This window comes from Bos taurus, chromosome 7 (assembly GCF_002263795.3).
Source record: "Bos taurus isolate L1 Dominette 01449 registration number 42190680 breed Hereford chromosome 7, ARS-UCD2.0, whole genome shotgun sequence".
Lineage (NCBI taxonomy): Eukaryota > Metazoa > Chordata > Mammalia > Artiodactyla > Bovidae > Bos > Bos taurus.
This window is the reverse complement of record NC_037334.1, coordinates 25,035,936-25,056,909: the sequence shown is the minus strand read 5'-3', so window position 1 is coordinate 25,056,909 and position 20,974 is coordinate 25,035,936. Positions and strand designations below refer to the sequence as shown.

The 20,974-nt window shown below is 38.4% G+C and overlaps 1 protein-coding gene across 2 annotated transcripts in view; it reads left to right on the top strand.

Annotated features, from left to right (window-relative positions):
• The window catches only part of SLC27A6 (solute carrier family 27 member 6), an 80,890-nt gene extending 60,883 nt beyond the window's left edge, over positions 1 to 20,007 (top strand). For both annotated transcript variants that reach the window (XM_005209093.5, NM_001101169.1), the window contains 5 exons: positions 7,679 to 7,769; positions 11,230 to 11,428; positions 12,406 to 12,503; positions 13,602 to 13,732; positions 19,438 to 20,007. In XM_005209093.5, coding sequence (XP_005209150.1) covers positions 7,679 to 7,769; positions 11,230 to 11,428; positions 12,406 to 12,503; positions 13,602 to 13,732; positions 19,438 to 19,614 — 696 coding nt within the window. In that variant the 3' untranslated portion in view covers positions 19,615 to 20,007. The remainder of the gene's footprint in view (positions 1 to 7,678; positions 7,770 to 11,229; positions 11,429 to 12,405; positions 12,504 to 13,601; positions 13,733 to 19,437) is intronic.
• Positions 20,008 to 20,974: the final 967 nt, after the last annotated feature.

The window sequence follows — 20,974 nt, the reverse complement described above, 5'->3', positions numbered from 1 at the left end:
CATTTAAAGTTTGTGTTTCCTTGCTAATTTTCTATTTGCTTGATCTATTCATAGGTGTGAGTGGGGTATTAAAGTCTCCCTTTATTATTGTGTTACTGTTAATTTCCCCTTTCATACTTGTCGGCATTTGCCTTACATATTGCAGTGCTCCTATGTTGGGTGCATATATATTTATAATTGTTATATTTTCTTCTTGGATTGATCCTTTGATCATTATGTAGGCGATCTTTTCATCACTTTTATTTCAAAGTCTATTTTATCTGATATGAGTATTGCTACTCCTACTTTCTTTTGGTCTCCATTTGCATGAAATATCTTTTTCCAGCCCTTCACTTTCAGTCTATATGTGTCCCTTGGTTTGAGGTGGGTCTCTTGTAGACAACATATATAGGGGTCTTGTTTTTGTATCCATTCAGCCAGTCTTTGTCTTTTGGTTGGGGCATTCAACCCATTTACTTTCAAGGTAATTATTGATAGTTCAGTTCATTTCAGTTGCTCAGTCATGTCCAACTCTTTGTGACCCCATGAATCTCAGCACGCCAGGCCTCCCTGTCCATCACCAACTCCAGGAGTTTACCCAGACTCACGTCCATCGAGTCAGTGATACCATCCAGCCATCTCATCCTCTGTCGTCCCCTTCTCCTCCTGCCCCCAATCCCTCCCAGCATCAGGGTCTTTTCCAATGAGTCAACTCTTCGCATGAGGTGGCCAAAGTACTGGAATTTCAGCTTTAGCATCATTTATGATCCTATTACCATTTACTTTGTTGTTTTGGGTTTGAGTTTATAAACCTTTTCTGTATTTCCTATCTAGATAAGATCATTTAGCATTTGTTGAAGAGCTGATTTGGTGGTGCTGAATTCTCTCAGCTTTTGTTTGTCTGTAAAGCTTTTGATTTCTCCTTCATATTTGAATGAGATCCTCACTGGGTATAGTAATCTGGGTTGTAGATTTTTCTCTTTCATCACTTTAAGTATGTCCTGACATTCCCTTCTGGCCTGAAGAGTTTCTATTGAAAGATCATCTGTTATCCTTATGGGTATCCCTTTGTGTGTTGTTTGTTGCTTTTTCCTTGCTGCTTTTAATATTTGCTCTTTGTGTTTGATCTTTATTAATTTGATTAATATGTGTCTTGGGGTGTTTCACCTTGAGCTGATCCTGTTTGGGACTCTCTGGGTTTCTTGGGCTTGGGTGGCTATTTTCTTCCCCATTTTAGGGAAAGTGAAAGTGAAATGAAGTGAAAGTGAAAGTCGCTCAGTTGTGTCCAACTCTTTGTGATGGAATTCTCCAGATCAAAATACTGGAGTGGGTAGCCTTTCTCTTCTCCAGGGGATCTTCCCAACCCAGGTCTCCCACATTGCAGGTGGATTCTTTACCAGCTAAACCACAAGGGAAGCCCAAGAATATTGGAATGGGTAGCCTATCCCTTCTCCAGCAGATCTTCCTGCTCCAGGAATTGAACCAGGGTTTCCTGCATTGCAGGAGGATCCTTTACCAACAGATTTTTGAGGGAAGCCCCTATTTTAGAGAAAATACTTGATGAGATAATAGTTGAAAAAAAATTTTTTAGGGAAGTTTTCAACTATTATCACTTCAAGTATTTTCTCATGCCCTTTCTTTTTATCTTCTTTTTCTGGGACTCCTGTGATTCAAATGTTGGGGTGTTTAACATTGTCCCAGAAGTCTCTGAGGTTGTCCTTATTTCTTTTCATTCTTTTTTCTTTTTCCCTCTCTGCTTCATTTATTTCCACCATTCTACCTTCCACCTCACTTATCCTGTCTTCTGCCTCAGTTATCCTAATATTGGTTCCCTCCAGAGTGCTTTTGATCCCAGTTATTGCATTATTCATATTGATTTACTCTTCATTATTTCTTCTAGGTTCTTGTTAAACATTTCTTGCATCTTCTCAATCCTTGTCTCTAATCTATTTATCTGTAACTTCATTTTGTTTTCAAGATTTGGGATCATCTTTACTGTCATTATTCTGAATTCTTTTTCAGGTAGAATCCCTATCTCCTCCTCTTTTGTTTGGTTTGGTGGGCATTTATCATGTTCCTTTCTCTGCTGAATATTTCTTTGCCTTTTTATTTTGTTTAGATTGCTGTGTTTGGGGTGGCCTTTCTGTAGGCTGGAAGTTTGTGGTTCCTCTTTATTTTGGAGCCTGCTCCCTTTGGTGGGGTTGGACTAGTGGCTTCTCAAGGTTTCCTGGTTAGGGGAGCTTGCATCTGTTTTCAGGTGGGTGGAGCTGGATCTCTTCTCTCTGGAGTGCAATGAAGTGTCCAGTAGTGAGTTTTGGGGTGTCTGGGTTTGGTATGGCTTTGAGCTGCCTGTCTTTTAATGCTCAGGGCTGTATTTCCTGTTTTCTGGAGAATTAGCATGTATGTCTTGCTCTGGAACTTGTTGGCTCTTGGGTGGAGCTTGGTTTCAGTATATGTATGGAGGCTTTTGGATGAGCTCTTGTCTATTACTATTCCCTGGAATCAGGAGTTCTCTGATGTTCTCAAGTTTTGAGGTTACGCCTCCAGCCTCTGGTTTTCAGTCTTATTCTTACAGTAGCCTCAAGACTTCTCTACCCATATAACACAGATGATAAAACATCTAGGTTGATGGTGAAACAATTCTATTCTCCACAGTGAGGGATACTCAGATATTCACGGAGGACCAGGAGGAGAAGTTAGTTAGTTAGTTCAGTTGCTCAGTTATGTCTGACTCTTTGTGACCCCATGAATCGCAGCATGTCAGGCCTTCCTGTCCATCACCAACTCCCAGAGTTTACCCAAACTCATGTCCATCAGTTGGTGATGCCATCCAGCCATCTCATCCTCTGTCATCCCCTTCTCCTCCTGCCCCCAATCCCTCCCAGCATCAGGTTCTTTTTCAATGAGTCAGCTCTTCGCATGAGGTGGCCAAAGTATTGGAGTTTCAGCCTCAGCATCAGTCCTTCCAATGAACACCCAGGACTGATCTCCTTTAAGATGGACTTATTGGATCTCTAGAGGGGGAGTCAAAAGGGGAGAGAGCAATCCAGCCAATAATCAATTCCCTATGTGCTCTCCACAGTCTGGAACACCCAGAGAGATTCATAGAGTTACATGGAGAAGAGAAGAAGGAGGGTGATAGAGGTGATTAGGAGGAAAAGAGGGGGGAGTCAAAAGGGGAGCGACCAATCTAACCAGTGATCAATTCCCTAAGTGTTCTCCACAGCCCAGAACACCCAGAGAGAGTCACAGAGTTAAGTAGAGAAGAGAAGGGGGAGGGAGGAGATAGAGGTGATCTAGGGGAGAAAAGGAAGAGTCAAAAGGGGAGAGAGCAATCAAGCCAGTAATCACACCCCTAAGTGAGAATGGATACTGAAGATAAGATTCTTAAAGGTACAAAATTGGTAACAAATACCAAAAAGCAAAGAATAAAAATCTAGAGTTTAGACCCTCAAGAATACAATATTAAAAATACAAAACAAAATCAATCACAAAAATTATAAAAAATATATACATGAAATTTGCTTTAAAAATAGGATCTTTTTTTGTAAGGTAATAGTAGGTTATAAAAATGACAATTAAAGAAGTAATAAAGAACTTAAATTTAAAAAAAATTTTAAGTCGTAATAGTAAAAGTATATCTAGGAATTTCTCTGGAGCTGTTGTGGGCAGTGTGGGGTCAGTTCAGTTTCAGATAATTCCTTGTTCCAGCTTGTCCTTGTTCTTAAGGTCTATAGGCCCCCTCCAATGCTTGCTACTGCTGCTACTGCTAAGTCAATTCAGTCACTGATCAGGCTCCAGGGTGCTCTGCAGGGCACTGTCCACAGCGGGCCCTGCATTTCATGCACTTCCCAGGTCAAAGCTGCTCAGGTTCAGGTTCTCAGGTACTCCAGCAAGGGCACAGACTCAGTTGGGCGTGCATTTTGTGCCCTTCCCAGGTCTGAGCAGCTCAGATGACCAGGTGCTTGGTGAGCGCACTATCCCAGGTAGGCTGTACATCTTAATCACCTCCCCGGCCCTGGCCGCTTGGTTTCCCGGCTGTGCTGTGAGAGCATCATCTCAGGTGCACCATGTATGTCCTCTGAGGAGCTGATATCAAGCTGTGACCCTTCTGGCAGATGTCAACCATCCAAGATCCCAGGAAGACATGGTTAGCAACTGAGAGCCTGCTCACAGTTTGGTGGAGAATGCTGATCTCTGGGTCTCTGGAGCTGAGATTGGAGCAGCCCCTTGCCTTCAAGCTCTGGCTGTCGCTTGCATGCTTCTCTGCCTCCGGCAGCGGGGAGGGACCTGCACGCAGCCGGCTTGCTCTCCTTTGGTGTTCGCTCAATCCTTGGTTAGTGCTTGGGCCAGGCTGTGAGTTAGAGCCTTTTTCAGGTCAAATTCTCTCTCTCTCTTTTGTTTTCCCTCTCTGGAAATCCCACAGTTTGGGCTGCTATCTCACATTAGCTCCCTCAGATTATCCTCAGGGCATTCAGGCCTGGTCCTTACCGTAAGAACTGATAATGCCACCCACATCCCCCTGTCCAGCCCCTGCTCGCTGGTGGCAGATGCGAGCGTCTGGGCTACTTCTCTGCTGGGAGTGCGGTTAGGCGCCTATTCTGTGGGCTTTTTTTTTTTCTTTCCTCTTGGTTATGTTGCCCTCTAAGATGCCAAAACTCCCCACAGACCCGCCTCTGAGAGGGTTTCCTGCTGTTTGGAAATTTCTCCTTCACGACTCCCTCCCCAGGTCGGGTCTCCATCCCTAACTCTTATGTCCCTCTTTTTGTCTTTTATATTTTGTCCTTCCTCCTTTTGAAGAGAATGGGCTGCCTTTCTGGGTGCCTAGTGTCCTCCGCCAGCATTCAGAAGTTGTTTTGTGGAAGTTGCTCAGCATTCAAATGATCTTTTAATGAATTTGTGGGGGAGAAAGTGAACTCCCCATCCTATTCCTCTGCTGTTTTGGGACTCTCCCTCACAAATGATTATTTTTTAAATATAACTCTGTGAACCAATCAGAACTATGCTGTTGCACCTAGAAATACGTATTCATAATGGCCCAACTCTATATAATATTACATGTTACTATATATAAATATATAACAGATGGGAAGTTTATATTTGTGTGTGTAGGATAAATGAGCTTGTAATGTACAGGTTTAGGCAATGTAGTATAATGTTGAGGCCAAACATCCCAAATTGGAATCACTGTACCTAGGGACTTAATTCTAGCTCTGCCACTACGTGACTTTTTGACTTTGACAAGTCACTTTCTCTGGATTCAAAGTATACTCATGTATTAATAGAGGAAATAATTTTTGTGTTCCCTTTCCAACTTCTGAATTTACAAATTTGAATATGCAGAAGCATACAGGTGTGGGAACTCTAAGGCCAGTGTGCACAGCCACGCAGGTGAGTGCCACACAGTTCTGGGGACCCATTGCCTAGACAGATACAAATGAGACCCCCTGCAGCTGTGTTCTAGACAGGCATACCTTTTCCTATACCTACACCTGTATGTATACATTCAGGAGATATTAAAATGTGGTATCTACTTTTTATTTTTGTTGTTACCATTTTTGTAACCTCTGGGACCTCTTGAAGATAAAGAAAAAAAAAGTAGAAATCCTTTTAGCTGAGACTTAATACTGGCTACTTCTAGAAGATGCTATGATATGTTTAAATTTCATTTGTATTATAAAATTACTTGATTTCTGACCATCAAGTCCCCTGTATCCAATAAGGAGTGCACTGACAGTGATTTGATGCAGAATGAATCTTACTCATGCATGCGGTTGCTAAATTAATCTCAAAGAAATAAAGTTAAAGCTGATATTACCAGTTTGCTGGGCAAATTTTTCAAGATATAAAGCATGCTAAAACAGGTAAAACAGGAGAGAGAAAGATGGGTAATAAACAAAGTTCTGTTCTTGTTTGGCCAAAATGACAAATGCAATTCTGGAGTTTCTGGAATCTTTCTTCTTACCAGTTATTAGGAAGCGGCCAGTCTCTTGTTATGCCAATTAAAGACGAAAACCAACAAGATGCAAGCTTGCATTGGAACAAGAATCTTTATGTCTAGAGTAACAATATATTTTGCTTTGCTGTCTCTTTCATTGGTCCCCATCTTAAAACAGGATAATATTAACTTCTACCTCATAGTGTGTTTAATGATTAAACTAAAAGCTCTTTGCACAGTGACTGGAAAACAGTAAGTACTCAGTTACTATTGTTTGCTCTCCTTTGTATTTAATTGAAATTCATTAGCTCATTTGAATTGTGATTGTGGTCACATGTTGATTATCCAGAGATAGTGGTGTTTAGTCTTTGATAGTAAATAGTATTATTACATTGAGCTCATTGATCTTATCCATCTTTTCTCCTTTGTTCTATGTTAGTTTCTCTCTTCTTCCTCAGGCTCCTCCTTCTCTCTTGCTCTCTTTTATTTGTCCTTCCTAGTTTTTGTTTGTTTGTTTGTTTTTTGTTCTTTAATTTATTACCTTCGTTTTAGTTTACTGTGTGCTGGTTCAAATAAGATTGCTTTTTTAATTGATTGGGAAAACCTCAATTTTCTTATGTATGACATGAGGGAGTTGGATTGAACCAACTTACAGTTCTCTCCCACGCTCAGATTTTGAGGCTCTGTGAATCTGTATGATATGGTAATATGAATGTTACAGGAGCAGAGGAGAAGGAAATATGGAGAGTCAAGGAGAGATGTCCAACTAACTTGTTTCCTGGGGTGATAAGTGTGTTCCAAAAAATTCCCATCCTACACAATAGCGTGCAGAAGTGCTGAGGGTTAAAGACATTAGGGTGAAAGACTGGGGAAAAGGCCAAGGTAAATGACAAAAACAGTACTTTTAAGGCATCTAATCCCTTCTCAGAGGATGATAAGTTAAAATATACAGCAAAATCCTCGCATTCACATAGTATCTATTTTGTTGTTTAGTCACTAAATTGTGTCTGACTCTTTTTGCAACCCTATGGACTATAGCCTGCCAGGCTACTCTGTCCATGGGATTTCCCAGGCAAGAATACTACAATGAGTTGCCATTTCCTTCTCCAGGAGATCTTCCCAGTTTACATTTTAGTTCTATTAAAATTTCCATTTCAAAGGATGTTTTGAAAGATTGCAAAAAAGAGAAGGCAAGAAAGTGGTCCTCTTAACTGTATGTGATTTAGTGCACAGATTACTTCCTGGTATTCATTCAAGATTAAAACTAGTAAAACTTTTCTAAGGTAATATGCAACATAAAAGAAGTGAAAGTGAATGCCAGTACAGGAGTGCTGGTTACTAACAACTTCAATTTTGATTTTGAAATATTCATTTAATTTTTTTTACCAGGAAAGCTTACTTGTCTTTAGTAAATCCACATTCTAATTCTGTATTTCAATTGTTCTTATTGTTGTTCAGTCTCTCAGTAATGACTGACTCTTTGCCACCCCATGGACTGCAGCACGCCAGGCTTCCCTGTCTTTCACTAATCTCCTGAAGCTTGCTCAAACTCATGTCCATTGAGTCAGTGATGCCATTGAACCATCTCATCCTCTGTCATCCCTTTCTTCTGCTTTCAGTCTTTCCCAGCATCAGGGTTTAAAGTTCAGTCAATTGACACAAACAGTATTTCAACTGACTGAACTTTAAATCTCCTACCAGTGGATGTTACTGCACAAATAAATTACTAAATTTTGTTTTTGTTTAATTTTGCTTTTGCAGCTTTTTTTCACTTTTCACTTGATAAAGTATGATTTTCAGAAAGATGAACCCATTAGAGATGAACAGGGCTGGTGCAGTGATGTGAAAAAAGGTAAGGTTATTGTATTTGAAGATGCCTCTTCAGGTAAATTTTCTGAATTTCTCTTTAGTTACTGAATTTAGAAAAGAAAGAGTTGTTATTTATGATATGTATTTGGATTTTTAGTGCAAGAAGAATGGTTTAATTGTTAAAAGTTAGAGGCCCCATGTGGGTCACTCAGATGGTAATTACAAAAATCTTCAAGTGATTACTGTTGGGCTTAAAGTTTTCTTAATCCACCACTCCTACAGTCGCATATGTCTAATGTCCTATGTCATCAAGATATAAAAATGAATGGCACTTTATAATTCTATGTACAGAGGAAAGCGAGACAGACTTGGATTTAAATCTGGGCTCTCACACTTAGAAACTGTCCAACTTTGGGCAAATCACTTAACTCATCAAAGTCTCATTTTCTTTATATGTGGGATAGTAGTGACAATATTTTTCATTAGGTTGCTGTTGACAGCTAAATGAGATGATGTTTGCAGAGCCCCATGGAAGGCCTGGCATGTAGCTTGTTACCTCCCTCCCTTTCTCTTCGTCATCCAGCTCCTCTTTCTCCAAGCTAGTCTTTCTTATAGTTTTGGGTTAGAAAATTTTTAATCAAAGCAAGTGCCCCAATTAACTAGCAGCTGCATATAATCAAGGTGGAAAATTAAATGTAGAGATGTGCCCTTAAAATTGCTTTGAGATCCAGTCTGAGAAAATCAGGCCAAAGTTACTTTTTATTGCCTCATAATGTTTCAACTGCATTTCAGAAGACGACTTCAAATATGGAGATAAAGTTCATAGACCTGTTCCCTGCCTCCCCTCCGCCCCACACTACCTGAAAGATTGGACAAAAAAATGAGCCTTATCTATTAAAAAGCAAATACTCCCTTCCTCTGAATTTCAAGTCTAAGAGCATTTATCCAGTGTTTTTTTCTAATTCAACTCCATAGACAGTGTCTAAGGGAAAAGTCATTTCTAAGGAGACTGAAAAGACCTTTGTTTATCCCCACTTTTCTAGTGTGTTTTATTTATTATATGTATCATAATATGTGATATTGGAACTTGGATCCCCAAACTGCTTATGAAATCTCAGGGTTTTTTAGAAGCAGATTGTCACCAAATATCCACTTTATAATTTTGCAATTGTTGAAAAGGATTGCTCAGTTTTTTTCCCATCAAAGCGTTGTGTCTTTCTCTGTGCTTTCACTGCAGTGAGGCATGGGTTTTATCGCTCCCTAGTCAGGGAACCAAGATCCCACATGCCATGCAATGTGGCCCCTCCAAAACAAAATCATTGTGTCTTTCATAAATTATTCCTAAGAGGGAAAGATAAGAATACACTCTAACCTTTTTAAGCATTTGCAATAATTAATTTGTCAGGTAAGGAACTATCACCTGTGTCCTGAAGAAGAAAAAGAAAAAAATATAAATTTTAAGGAAAATATAAGAGGCTTAGAAAATTCTGAAATGTATATAGGAAATGTAGATTGATGGAATACGCAAGGGAGGAGAACCTTTGGAGTCAGATGAAAGTGAAAGTAAAAGTCGCTCAGTCGTATCCGACTCTTTGCGACCGCATGGACTTTACAGTCCATGGAATTCTCCAGGCCAGAATACTGGAGTGGGTAGCCTTTCCCTTCTCCAGGGGATCTTCCCAACCCAGGGATAGAACCCAGGTCTCCCACATTGCAGGTGGATTTTTTACCAGCTGAGCCACCAGGAAAGCCCAAGGATACTGGAGTGGGTAGCCTATCCCTTCTCCAGCGGATCTTCCCAACCCAGGGATTGAACTGGGGTCTCCTGCATTGCAGGTGGATTCTTTACCAACTGAGCTGTCAGGGAAGCCCTGGAGTCAGATGGAGGGAGGCATGGAGTCAGATGGAGGTGGTTGAAAAAAACTTCAACATTTGGCAGCTATGTGAAAGTGAAAGTCACTCAGTTGTGTCCAACTCTTTGGAACCGCATGAGCTATACAGTCCATGGAATTCTCCAGGCCAGAATACTGGAGTGGGTAGCCTTTCCCTTCTCCAGGGATCTTCCCAACCCAGGGATCTAACCCAGGTCTCCCACATTGCAGGTGGATTTTTTACCATCTAAGCCACAAGGGAAGCCCAAGAATACTGGAGTGGGTAGCCTATCCCTTCTCCAGCAGATCTTCCCAACCCAGAAGTTGAACCGGGGTCTCCTTCATTGCAGGAGGATTCTTTACCAACTGAGCTATTTTTTTCCCTCAGTTTCTTCACCTGTAAAATGAAGATAATAAGAGGGCCTGACTCAATAGGTTTCTGATGAGACTGAGATGGAATACACATGTAAAGTGCTCAGAATAGTGACTGGTACCCAGAAAGTGCTCCTACAGCGTACCAATGGCAGTGATGATGATGATGATGATGGTACTGGTGATGACGCTGACAGTGAGGGGTCGCTGCTGAAGCAGGGCAGGCGAGTTTCGGCAAGTGGCTTGTGTGCCCTGGGAACCCTCAATGTCCAGGAGTGAAAGCAGTAAGAGTTGGAAAGAGTGTTAAAATAACAGAAACTACTTTAGAGTGTGCTGGAATATAGCCTCATCAGACGCATCACACAGATGTTAACTGTCTTCACAGTGGCCAGAGTAAGTCATTGGCCTTGAAATCTTCTGGGGAAGTGATTGCTGGTCTCCTTTGTCTTCTACTATTAGACGTAGCTTTTTACCTTTCTGAATGCTGAGCAATATCTTGATTAATTTGACTATACCTGATTAAAAATTATTTTAGATAATGTGTCTAAATATAAGTAAAACCAAAAAAATTCATGGCTTATCTCCTGTCTTTTGAGGATTTCCAGAGGAATAAACATTTTCTTAAACTTTTAATAGCATATCAATTAAGTCAAATCTAATATTATACAGAAAGATCATAGAGACTTGAATTTGAGTTCTAGGCCCCTTCCTTTCTATCTGTTGAATTTTACTAATATACTTCACTCTTTTGGGCCCTAGCACCTTCCCTGTGAAATAGGGATTATATTGATCAACTTCAAAGAATCTCTCTGAAAAAGTAATGACAGTTGCATTTCTCATAGGGCTTGCTCCATAGTAAGTGCCCAATAAATAAATATTGCCATCATCATAATCTTATTTAAAATTATCATTTTAGTTGTTATTTATATTATGGCCATTATTATTGGTGTTATAATCTATGTATTCCAAAAACATAGCCATTAGTGTATCCACTCAGGATGTAAAATAAATTTAAAATTACTTTTTTTACATTCTATTTCCTTTTTGTTAGCTTTTCCAGAGTTATTTATATTTTGGCAGTCTGTAAAAGGGTGTGCTAGACTTAGGCACCCAGAGTAATTGATGTCAAATATAATAAAAATAAGTTCAGAGGAAGGAAGGATAAGCTACACTGGATGTATTTGTCACATGTAACAAGGTCCACACACAGTGTGTGGAATAATATTTTTAATCACATCATTGAAAATGCCTCTCTCTCAGGGGAACCCGGACTTCTCATTTCTCAAGTGAATGAAAAGAATCCCTTCTTTGGCTATGCTGGGAATAAGAAGCAGACAGAAAAGAAACTGCTTTGTGATGTTTTTAAGAAAGGAGATGTTTACTTTAACACAGGAGATTTAATGGTCCAAGACCAGGAGGATTTCCTTTATTTTTGGGACCGGATTGGAGACACTTTCAGGTATGGAATAGCATTGGTTGCAAAGCTTGGTTTTCGATTGTGAACACTGCTCTGAGGGAGGCTCTGTAGAAACACTATACACCACCTGCTCTCTACCTTCAGGGCACAGAGTGCTTTTATCTCAGTAATGACTCCCGGTTTAAAAATTCACTGCCCATCTGTTTCTAGATTGAAACATATGTTACATTTTGATGTCATTTTTATAATTAACTTAATGAATCACTTGGATCACTTGGGTCCAAATCAGTGACTTCTTTTTTTTTTTTTTTAAAGAATATGATACAGGCAGACTGATGTGAAGTCTAAATTGTAGGGTTAAAACAGAAAAACAGTCAAATACTGTCTAATTCTTGACTTCATGGCAAAAATAAAGAAACAGCAAAATTTATCTTTCTTAGAAGTTTTTTTAATTCTTTATCTTAGGCTTATTAATTTATTTTGCTTTCTAATCAATGGCCGTAGAACAGTGGACGACCAGATTATACAGTCCAGAAACATCCGTTTTCCTCACCTTCTTTGTGTCACGTTAGAAGGGCATCTTATGCAAAATCATTTTAAAAAAAATATTCATTTGTATGCATTAAAAGAGCCAAAGAGGTTAATCCCTAGAAATTAAAGAGGTGCAATAAACTGAAAGACTCTAACTTTCCTTTCAGGTTTTCTATCATTATAGATAGAGAATGCTTTGTACAAGCAGAGAGATTTGTAGTTATTTTTATGGCATTTAAAAGAAAACATTTTACAGTAAGCAATTTATACCAATAAGACAACAGATAAAGTAATTTTAACTGAGAAACAGATACTGATTTTGCTGACTTACAAAGTTCTTCCTTAGAAATGTCTTTCATTTTGAAAACTGCCATTATTTTTGGTAATTAGGTGCCTGCACAGAGCCAAATGCAGGGCACTGAAACTTAAAACTGGGTGCCTTGTTCTTAACATATAGGGGTACTAACTGGAACTTGTTTTTTTTTTAGGTGGAAAGGGGAAAATGTAGCAACCACAGAGGTTGGTGCTATCATTGGGATGCTGGATTTCATACAGGAAGCAAATGTCTATGGTGTGGTTGTGCCAGGTATGAATAGATGTCAGGTTTGGGAGGGATTCTTAGAATGAAATGAAACTTTTCTTTCATTTGCAACAATCTTGCTAATTGAACATTTCATTTTTCACATATTAAGATGTCTTAGTTTGGGCTGGCAAAGGGATGTCATAACACCAAGCTAGCAAACTGCACGGTCACACCTGGGGAATGGTACCAATTGCATTTTAATGTATATGTATATTTTTAAGCAGATCTTTTGAAAACTATGGTCAAGTTATGTAGTGCTAGAAATAGTTACAGCTTTTCAGTGGCCTATTATTTTTCTGTTGATGATGAGAAAAATGACTAGAATTTATACATACCACAATGTGTAATGACTAGATGATTAGAGTTTATACATACCACTAAACAGGAACATGTTCTAATTTAAATATTTAATAACATTGACTTGTAGTTAAGTTGAATCTTTTTCAGAAATTATTTTAAAATCTGTTTGGCCTCAACTTTATAAATATGTATATGAATATTGTCTCATTTTGGTGAAAATGGCAAAGAGAAGTAACCAACTTGAAATTTGCATGTGCAGGGGATACTGATGGTGGGGATGTTTGGAGAGGGCAGCAAAAAAAAAAAGTCTGTTTAATAGTCTTTGGGTCCTGGGGAAATGCTACAAGAAATTCTGAACCCCTGGGGAAAAAGATGGGATGTTAAGCAGTAAGCAATCTGTGGATTTAGTCATGGAAATATTAGTCTCTAGTTTCTTGTTTTTTTAATTGATACTTAACATGACATTAAAAAATATATATTTGTCTTTAAAATGTTTCCTGTTAATATTTCATATTAATAGTAATGGCATACAAATTATGGGTAATTTACTGTGTTTTCTATTCCATCTATTTCATTTTTGAAGTGTAGGTAATTAAACATAGATTCTGCACTTTCTCTTTCCTACATCATTTCTAGAAAGTAAATCATAAGCTCAAGACCCACTCGTTCATGCTACTGTTGCATTGTTATTAATGTAATAGATGTAATGTCTATATTTGTAACAGTGTATAATGAACAGGATTTTTTTTAAATTCACCTACTGCTTGTAAAACTAACTCTATTACAAACTTTTTTTTTCAGGTTATGAAGGAAAAGCAGGAATGGCTTCTATTACTTTAAAACCAAACATGTCTTTAGACTTGGAAAAAGTTTATGAGCAAGTTGTTACATTTTTACCAGCTTACGCTCGTCCACAGTTTTTAAGAATGCAGGTAATTTTACCTACCCCTAAAATTTAAGACCAGGAATTTACAAGATAGTTTAATTACAAAATAATACTTACCACTTAGACAATATGTTCATTTTGTTTTTATTAGAAAATTTCAAGAACAATGAAAAGTATTAGGATGCTAATTTATGCCATATTTGAAGCCTCATTACAGACAGTTCAGTTCAGTTCAGTTCAGTTGCTCAGTCATGTCCGACTCTTTGCGACCCCGTGAATCACAGCACGCCAGGCCTCCCTGTCCATCACCAACTCCCGGAGTTCATTCAGACTCACGTCCATCGAGTCAGTGATGCCATCCAGCCATCTCATCCTCTGTCGTCCTTTCTCCTCCTGCCCCCAATCCCTCCCAGCATCAGGGTCTTGCACAATAAAATGCTAGCGTCTTTGCCCTTGTCCTATTTGTTGCCCTCCTCCTCTTCAATCTGGATAAACGATGGTCCCCATGATGGTGGCAAGACAAACCCACATCTTACACATGCTTTTGTGCTTTGTGAAGATATTTGATGCTGTATACCTAAAATTAGATTCCACCAGGCCGCCTCAGAGTATCTGCAGAATGTGTGTAGACCCTCAAGGCAATTGGCTTTAAGCAATTTTGCTTTTAATTTTTATCCTCATTCTGTCCAGTCTCCCTCAGTGACTATATATCTTGGGGGAATTCTGAACTCATTTGTTTTGAAAGGTGTGTGTGTGTGTTAGCCGCTTACTCGTGTCCAGCTCTTTGTGACCCCATGGACTGTAGCCTACCAGGCTCCCCTATCCATGGGATTCTCCAGGCAAGAATACTGGAGTGGCTTGCTATTTCCTTCTCCAGGGGATCTTCCTGACCCAGTGATCAAACCTGGGTCTCCTGCATTGCAGGCAGATTCTTTACCATCTGAGAGAGAAGTCCTTTGCGAGATGGGCCCTCTCTTGTTAGGTTGCTGGAGAAAAGTCCAGTAAAATTTACTCAGCTACTAGGTAACTTTGCAAGCTCATTTATTCAGCCATTTATTCATATAATATTGTGCCTCAAAAATAACTTCCCAAAACTAGTCCTCAACATCTCTTAACATCAGTTCGGTTACTCAGTTGTATCTGACTTTTTGCAACCCCATGGACTGCAGCATGCCAGGCTTCTCTGTCCATCACCAACTCCTGGAGCCTACTCAAACTCATGTCCATTGCATCAGTGGTGCCATCCAACCATCTCATCCTCTGTTGTCCCCCTCTCCTCCCGCCATCAATCTTTCCCAGCATCAGGGTCTTTTCCAATGAGTTGGTTCTTCGCATCTGGTGGCCAAAGTATTGGAGTTCCAGCTTCAGCAACAGTCCTCCCCTTGAACACCCAGGACTGATCTCCTTTAGGATGGACTAGCTGGATCTCCTTGCAGAGACTCTGAAGAGTCTTCTCCAGCACCACAGTTCAAAAGCATCAATTCTTTGCACTTAGCTGTCTTTATAGTCCAAGTCTCACATCCATACATGACTACTAGCAAAACCATAACTTTGACTAGACAGACCTTTGTTGGTAGAGTAATGTCTCTGCTTTTTAATAAGCTGTCTAGGTTGCTCAGAGCTTTTTTTCCAAGAAGCAAGCATCTTTTAATTTCATGGCTGCAGTCACCATCTGCAGTGATTTTGGAGCCCCCCCAAAATAAAGTCTGTCACTGTTTCCATTATTTCCCCATCTATTTGCCATGAAGTGATGAGACCAGATGCCATGATCTTGGTTTTCTGAATGTTGAGTTTTAAGCCAACTTTTTCACTCTCTTCTTTCACTTTCAAGAGGCTCTTGAGTTCTTCGCTTTGTGCCATAGGGGTGGTGTCATCTGAGTATCTGAGGTTATTGATAGTTCTCCCAGCAATCTTAATTCCAGCTTGTGCTTCATCCAGCCCAGCATTTTGCGTGATGTACTCTGTATATAAGTTAAATAAGCAGGGTGACAATATACAGCCTTGACGTACTCCTTTCCTGATTTGGAATCAATCTGTTGTTCCATGTCTGGTTCTAACTGTTTCTTCTTGACCTGCATACAGATTTCTCAGGAGGAGCATCAGGTGGTGTTGTGTTTCCATCTCTTTAAGAATTTCCCACAGTTTGTTGTGATCCACACAATCAAAGGCTTTGGCAAAGTTAGCAATGCAAAAGTAAATGTTTTTCTGGAATTCTTGCTTTTTCGATGATCCAGCAGATGTTGGCAATTTGATCTCTGGTTCCTCTGCCTTTTCTAAAACCAGCTTGAACATCTGGAAGTTCATGATTCACGTACTATTGAAGTCTGGCTTAGAGAATTTTGAGCATTACTTTGCTAGCATGTGAAATGAATGCAATTGTGCAGTAGTTTGAGCATTCTTGGGCATTGCTCTTCTTTGGAATCGAAATGAAAACTGACCTTTTCCAGTCCTGTGGCCACTGCTGAGTTTTCCAGATTTGCTGGCATATTGAGTATAGTACTTTCACGGCATCATCTTTTAGGATTTGAAATAGCTCAACTATTTCTTATCTTAACATAATCATGTAGAATTTTACTGGGTATATGTGTCATATCACTGTTAGATCCCTAATAGAGCAACAGCTGACTTAATATTGTTTTTTAAAAATATTTGCTGAGTGATCGCTGTGGCCAAGTCACTGCTTGGTCAATGAGATGTATCATCTAAACTGTCACAGATACATCTCCATTGACATCATATTTTAAGAGCTTTTACATATATTATCTCAGATTATTTTTATAACAATGCTCTGAAATGATAAATGTAGTCCAAAGTGCAAGTCGCTCAGTCATGTCTGACTCTTTGCGACCCCATGGACTTTACAGTCCATGGAATTCTCCAGTCATTATGAAAAAGAAGTAACACATTTTTAATTGAAATTTTTGAAATAATTGTAGATTCACATGCATGTGTAAAAATCAATACAGAAAAATCATCTGTGCCTTTTACTTAGCTTCCTCTAATGGTACCATTTTTCATAATGATTATTGAATATTGATAATGATACAGTCCACTCATCTTATTAAAATTTCCTTTGTTTTTACTTGTACTCATTTGTGTGTATGTGTGTATCATTCCATACATTTTTATAACCTTTATGGCTTGTATCAATTACCATAGTCAAGATGTGAACAATTCCACTACCACAATGCTCCCTCTTGTTACCCTCTTATAATTCCACCCAGCTCTCTTCTGTCCCTCCCATCTTGCCCCAGAAGAATATATTTTAATGGAGTAGAAAGTTGATGGATCAAATAATATTTTAAACATGTACCTCCAAGGGCAACTTAAAATTCACGATCGTTAATCAGAAGAAATATTTTGGGCACAAGACTCCTCCAAAGATTAAATCAGTCTTGTACAAATTTAGAAGATATTTTAGAATCATTAAACACCTAAAACACATGATCCATGAGTTTTATGTTTATTATAGTATTTGATATAATGTCATGCATAGTGCATGATAGTTGGCAGCACAATTATTTAATAAATAAATAAATAATTTAATAAATAAATTAATAAATGATCTGATCTAAGTAATGCAAAAGTATAAGTTACATCTGGCAAAATGAATAGGATGACTATCTTATTAAAATTTTATTTAGCACATATTTTAAAAGGATCTTTTTGCCAATGAATGTACAAAAAATTTTTAAATGTGATATTACTCATTATGGCCAAGATGCAGTTAAACCGGTCCTTTCAGTCTGCTTGTGGAAGAACAAATTGCTATCATCACTCTAGAAAACAATTTGGTAAATGTGTGATCACACTCTTAGAATCTGCATATATTTTGATTTTGTAATTTCAGTTCCAAAAATTTACTCTTAGGACATAACTAAAGATGCACAAATGTTATGTATAAAATGTTATTCTTTATAGTAGTAAATTTTTTTTTCTGTTCTCTTTAAGTTCAATAACAAGTGTAAGGTTAATTAGCATATTATAATTAGAGGAACTCTTATGAAACCATTAAATTGTGATATTTTGATGAAAATTACCTAATCTGGAGAAAAATATCTAGTATAATGTTTTTGTTATTTTTTAAAAAAAGGCAGAACATCAAATTTTATGTAGTGAACTTCTAGTTTTCTAAAAGAGAAAAAATAATATATGTTTCTACACAGTTACATCTAATTCTGTGATGACAGTGCAGGATAGGGGATGAGATTAGAGAAGAAGGTTCAAAGAGAAGTAGATTTAGTAGAATTAGCTCATCAGATCAGATCAGTTGCTTAGTCATGTCCAACTCTTTGCAACCCCATGAATCGCAGCACACCAGGCCTCCCTGTCCATCACCAACTCCCGGAGTTCACTTAGACTCACGTCCATCGAGTCAGTGATGCTCATAAGGATGTGTAAAAATGGCCAAACTACTCATAGAACCTGTGAGTTATATGGACCCTACATGTTATCTGACTTAAAACAAGGTTGCTTCTTTATGCCTGAAACTACCACACAGATCCTTTAAAGTCCTTGTCGCCTTTAAATTCCTTAAAGCAAAGATTCATAAGCTTTCTAGATCCATAGCACCTTAGTAATTATTTCATAGCACTCTTGGGTCAAAACCTACAGCCTCCCTGTAGCGTCTGTCTGCAATGCGGAAGACCCAAGTTCAGTCCCTGGGTTGGGAAGATCCCCTGGAGAAGGAAATGGCAACCCACTCCAGTATTCTTGCCTGGAAAATCCCATGGACGGAGGAACCTAGTGGGCTACAGTCTATAGGGTCGCAAAGAGTTGGACATGACTGAGCGACTTCACTTGGGTCAAAAGAAATACCTAAGCATTCATTTATTCAGTAGTTAGGACAAAGTAAAATAAATATTTAGGTCTAATAAATTGGTTGCTATTTTTAAAGATAATGCATATAAGTGGAAAGAAAATGCTTTTATTTCATATTTAAATAATCAGATGTATTAAGGAGATGTTACGTTGGGTATTACACAGCTCCTCAAATTTTGGAGTTACATTATATTGAACAGGACCAGACTAATTCCATACTCCACATTGATTTTTGGTTATGCTTGCTTTTTATGATAGCAACCACTGAAAACCCTATTTCCCAGAGACATGGCATGATGGGAAAAAATGTATCACAAACTAATATTGAAACTGTGAACTGTGAACTGTGAACCTCGAGCCAGTAGTTTTCTATGTGATATCAGATGTCACTGGATTTACCTTGAAAAATTTAAATATCCCATGGAGACCCTGGCAATTCACTGAGGTACCATGAAGCACCTCGGTGTATAGTTTGGGAACCCAAGTTTTAGATTATTTCTTATACTCTCTGCTTCTTGCAGGATTATTCCTTGTGGAATAGATTGCTGTCTTTTGTAACTTTTATCTCCTTACAGTCTAGAAGCATTCTTTGTACATGATATTGTATTGATGTTGGACTGGAGAGATAAATCTATATGTTTTAGACATGTTTGTAATCAGTTGTAATCAATTAGTAACTATATTCATATTTCTTATATATTGAATGAAGTTTACAGGAAAATCAAGGTAAAGATTTAAGTGTTCTAAAGGGCACTTAGAATTAAAAAATCTAAAAACTTTTAGTGTTAAATTATTAGTAGTAAAAATAGAGATGCTTACTGGACATAAAAATGTTATAATTAAATATTATGCTCTGTATTGTTGAATATTTTATTTGTATATTATAGGTAATGTTAAATGATTCCACTAATCCAGGTCATTGCTTTATAGGAAAAGATGGAAGCAACAGGAACATTCAAACTACAGAAGTTTCAGTTGGTGGAAGAAGGATTTAGTCCATTGAAAATTTCTGACCCACTTTACTTCATGGATAACTTGAAAAAATCATATATTCCCTTGACCAAAGAAATTTATGATCAGATAATATTAGGGAAGATTAAACTTTAAGATGTTTTTATATATGGGATTTTCATATGCTGCTTAGGAGGAATGAGAGGAGAGTGATTCTTTAATATGAAAAGGGGAACTGACATTAATTATGCATGTGCTGTATTTCCTTAATATGAAACCATTTTTCCTTAAGTAATAATTTACATTTGTCTCAATTGATAACAAACTTCAGTTGATTATTCCTTTTATCTATTTGGGGATCCAGTGCATAAGTAAATATCTGCCTTAAAGTTTTTAAATAATAAATAAGTGGTTAACAATTTAGACACATGCTAACAATGTACATATTAATATTTAAAATCTAGTTTTGAGTGAAGGGTTGAATTTTACTCAAATATTTGATTTTTATGTGCCCTGTCTTACAACTCAATAAAGCTATCCTTATTGTGAGTTTTGAGGTTTTGTTTTGATGTTTTTAATTGTAAATTTTCATTCAAAGGAAGGTAACTGACTAAATGCATGCATTCCTGTATCCCCTTTCCTAAATTCACATGAAGAGGCTAGAAGAAATGTAAAAATATGAAACAATAAAGCAGGAAAACTGGTAAGCCCCAAGCATTTAGGAATTTGGGGAAGATATATAAATGGGATCAAGTTGATGCTAAAATCCAACAGAGCTATTCTGGTGGCGGTTTAGTTGCTAAGTCATGTCCAGCTCTTGCGACCCCACAAACTGAGCCCACTAGGCTCCTCTGTCCATGGGATTTTCCAGGCGAGAATACTGGAGTGGGTTGCCATTTCCTTCTCCAGGGGATCTTCTGGACCCAGGAATCAAACCCAGGTCTCCTGCAATGCAGGCTGACTCCTGCATTGCAGGCAGATTCTTTACTGACCGAGCTACGAGGTAAACCCTCAACAGAGCTATAGAAACCACTAACAGTACAGGGAAATGATAGACTAGAATAGGACCCATGTGTTAACACCAAGATCAGATGCATAAAGGCTTGAATGTGAACAGGTTTTCTGAGTAGTTAACCAGGAAATGTATCACAAGAGTTGTGTAATAATCACAGTGGTACTTATCTCCATCTGAAAGCACCAGGCTCCAGTGTTTGCCTGAAGCCAAAAGCAGGTGAGAGACTCTCTTATCAAAATAAGCTAACTTCCTCAGGAATGGGTGGTGGAGCTGGTCTTAAAATACTGTATAGCACAGGGAACTCTGCTCAGTGTTATGTGGCAGCTTGTATGGGAGGGGTGTTAGGGCGAGAATGAATACTTGTACATGTATGGCTGAGTCCCTTTGCTGTCCACTTGTAACTCTCGCAACATTGTTAATCAGCTAAACTCCAGTACAAAACGAAGTTAAAAAAGAAGAAGAAGAAAAAAAGCAGGCCTAGCAGGCAACTCCTTTGCCCAT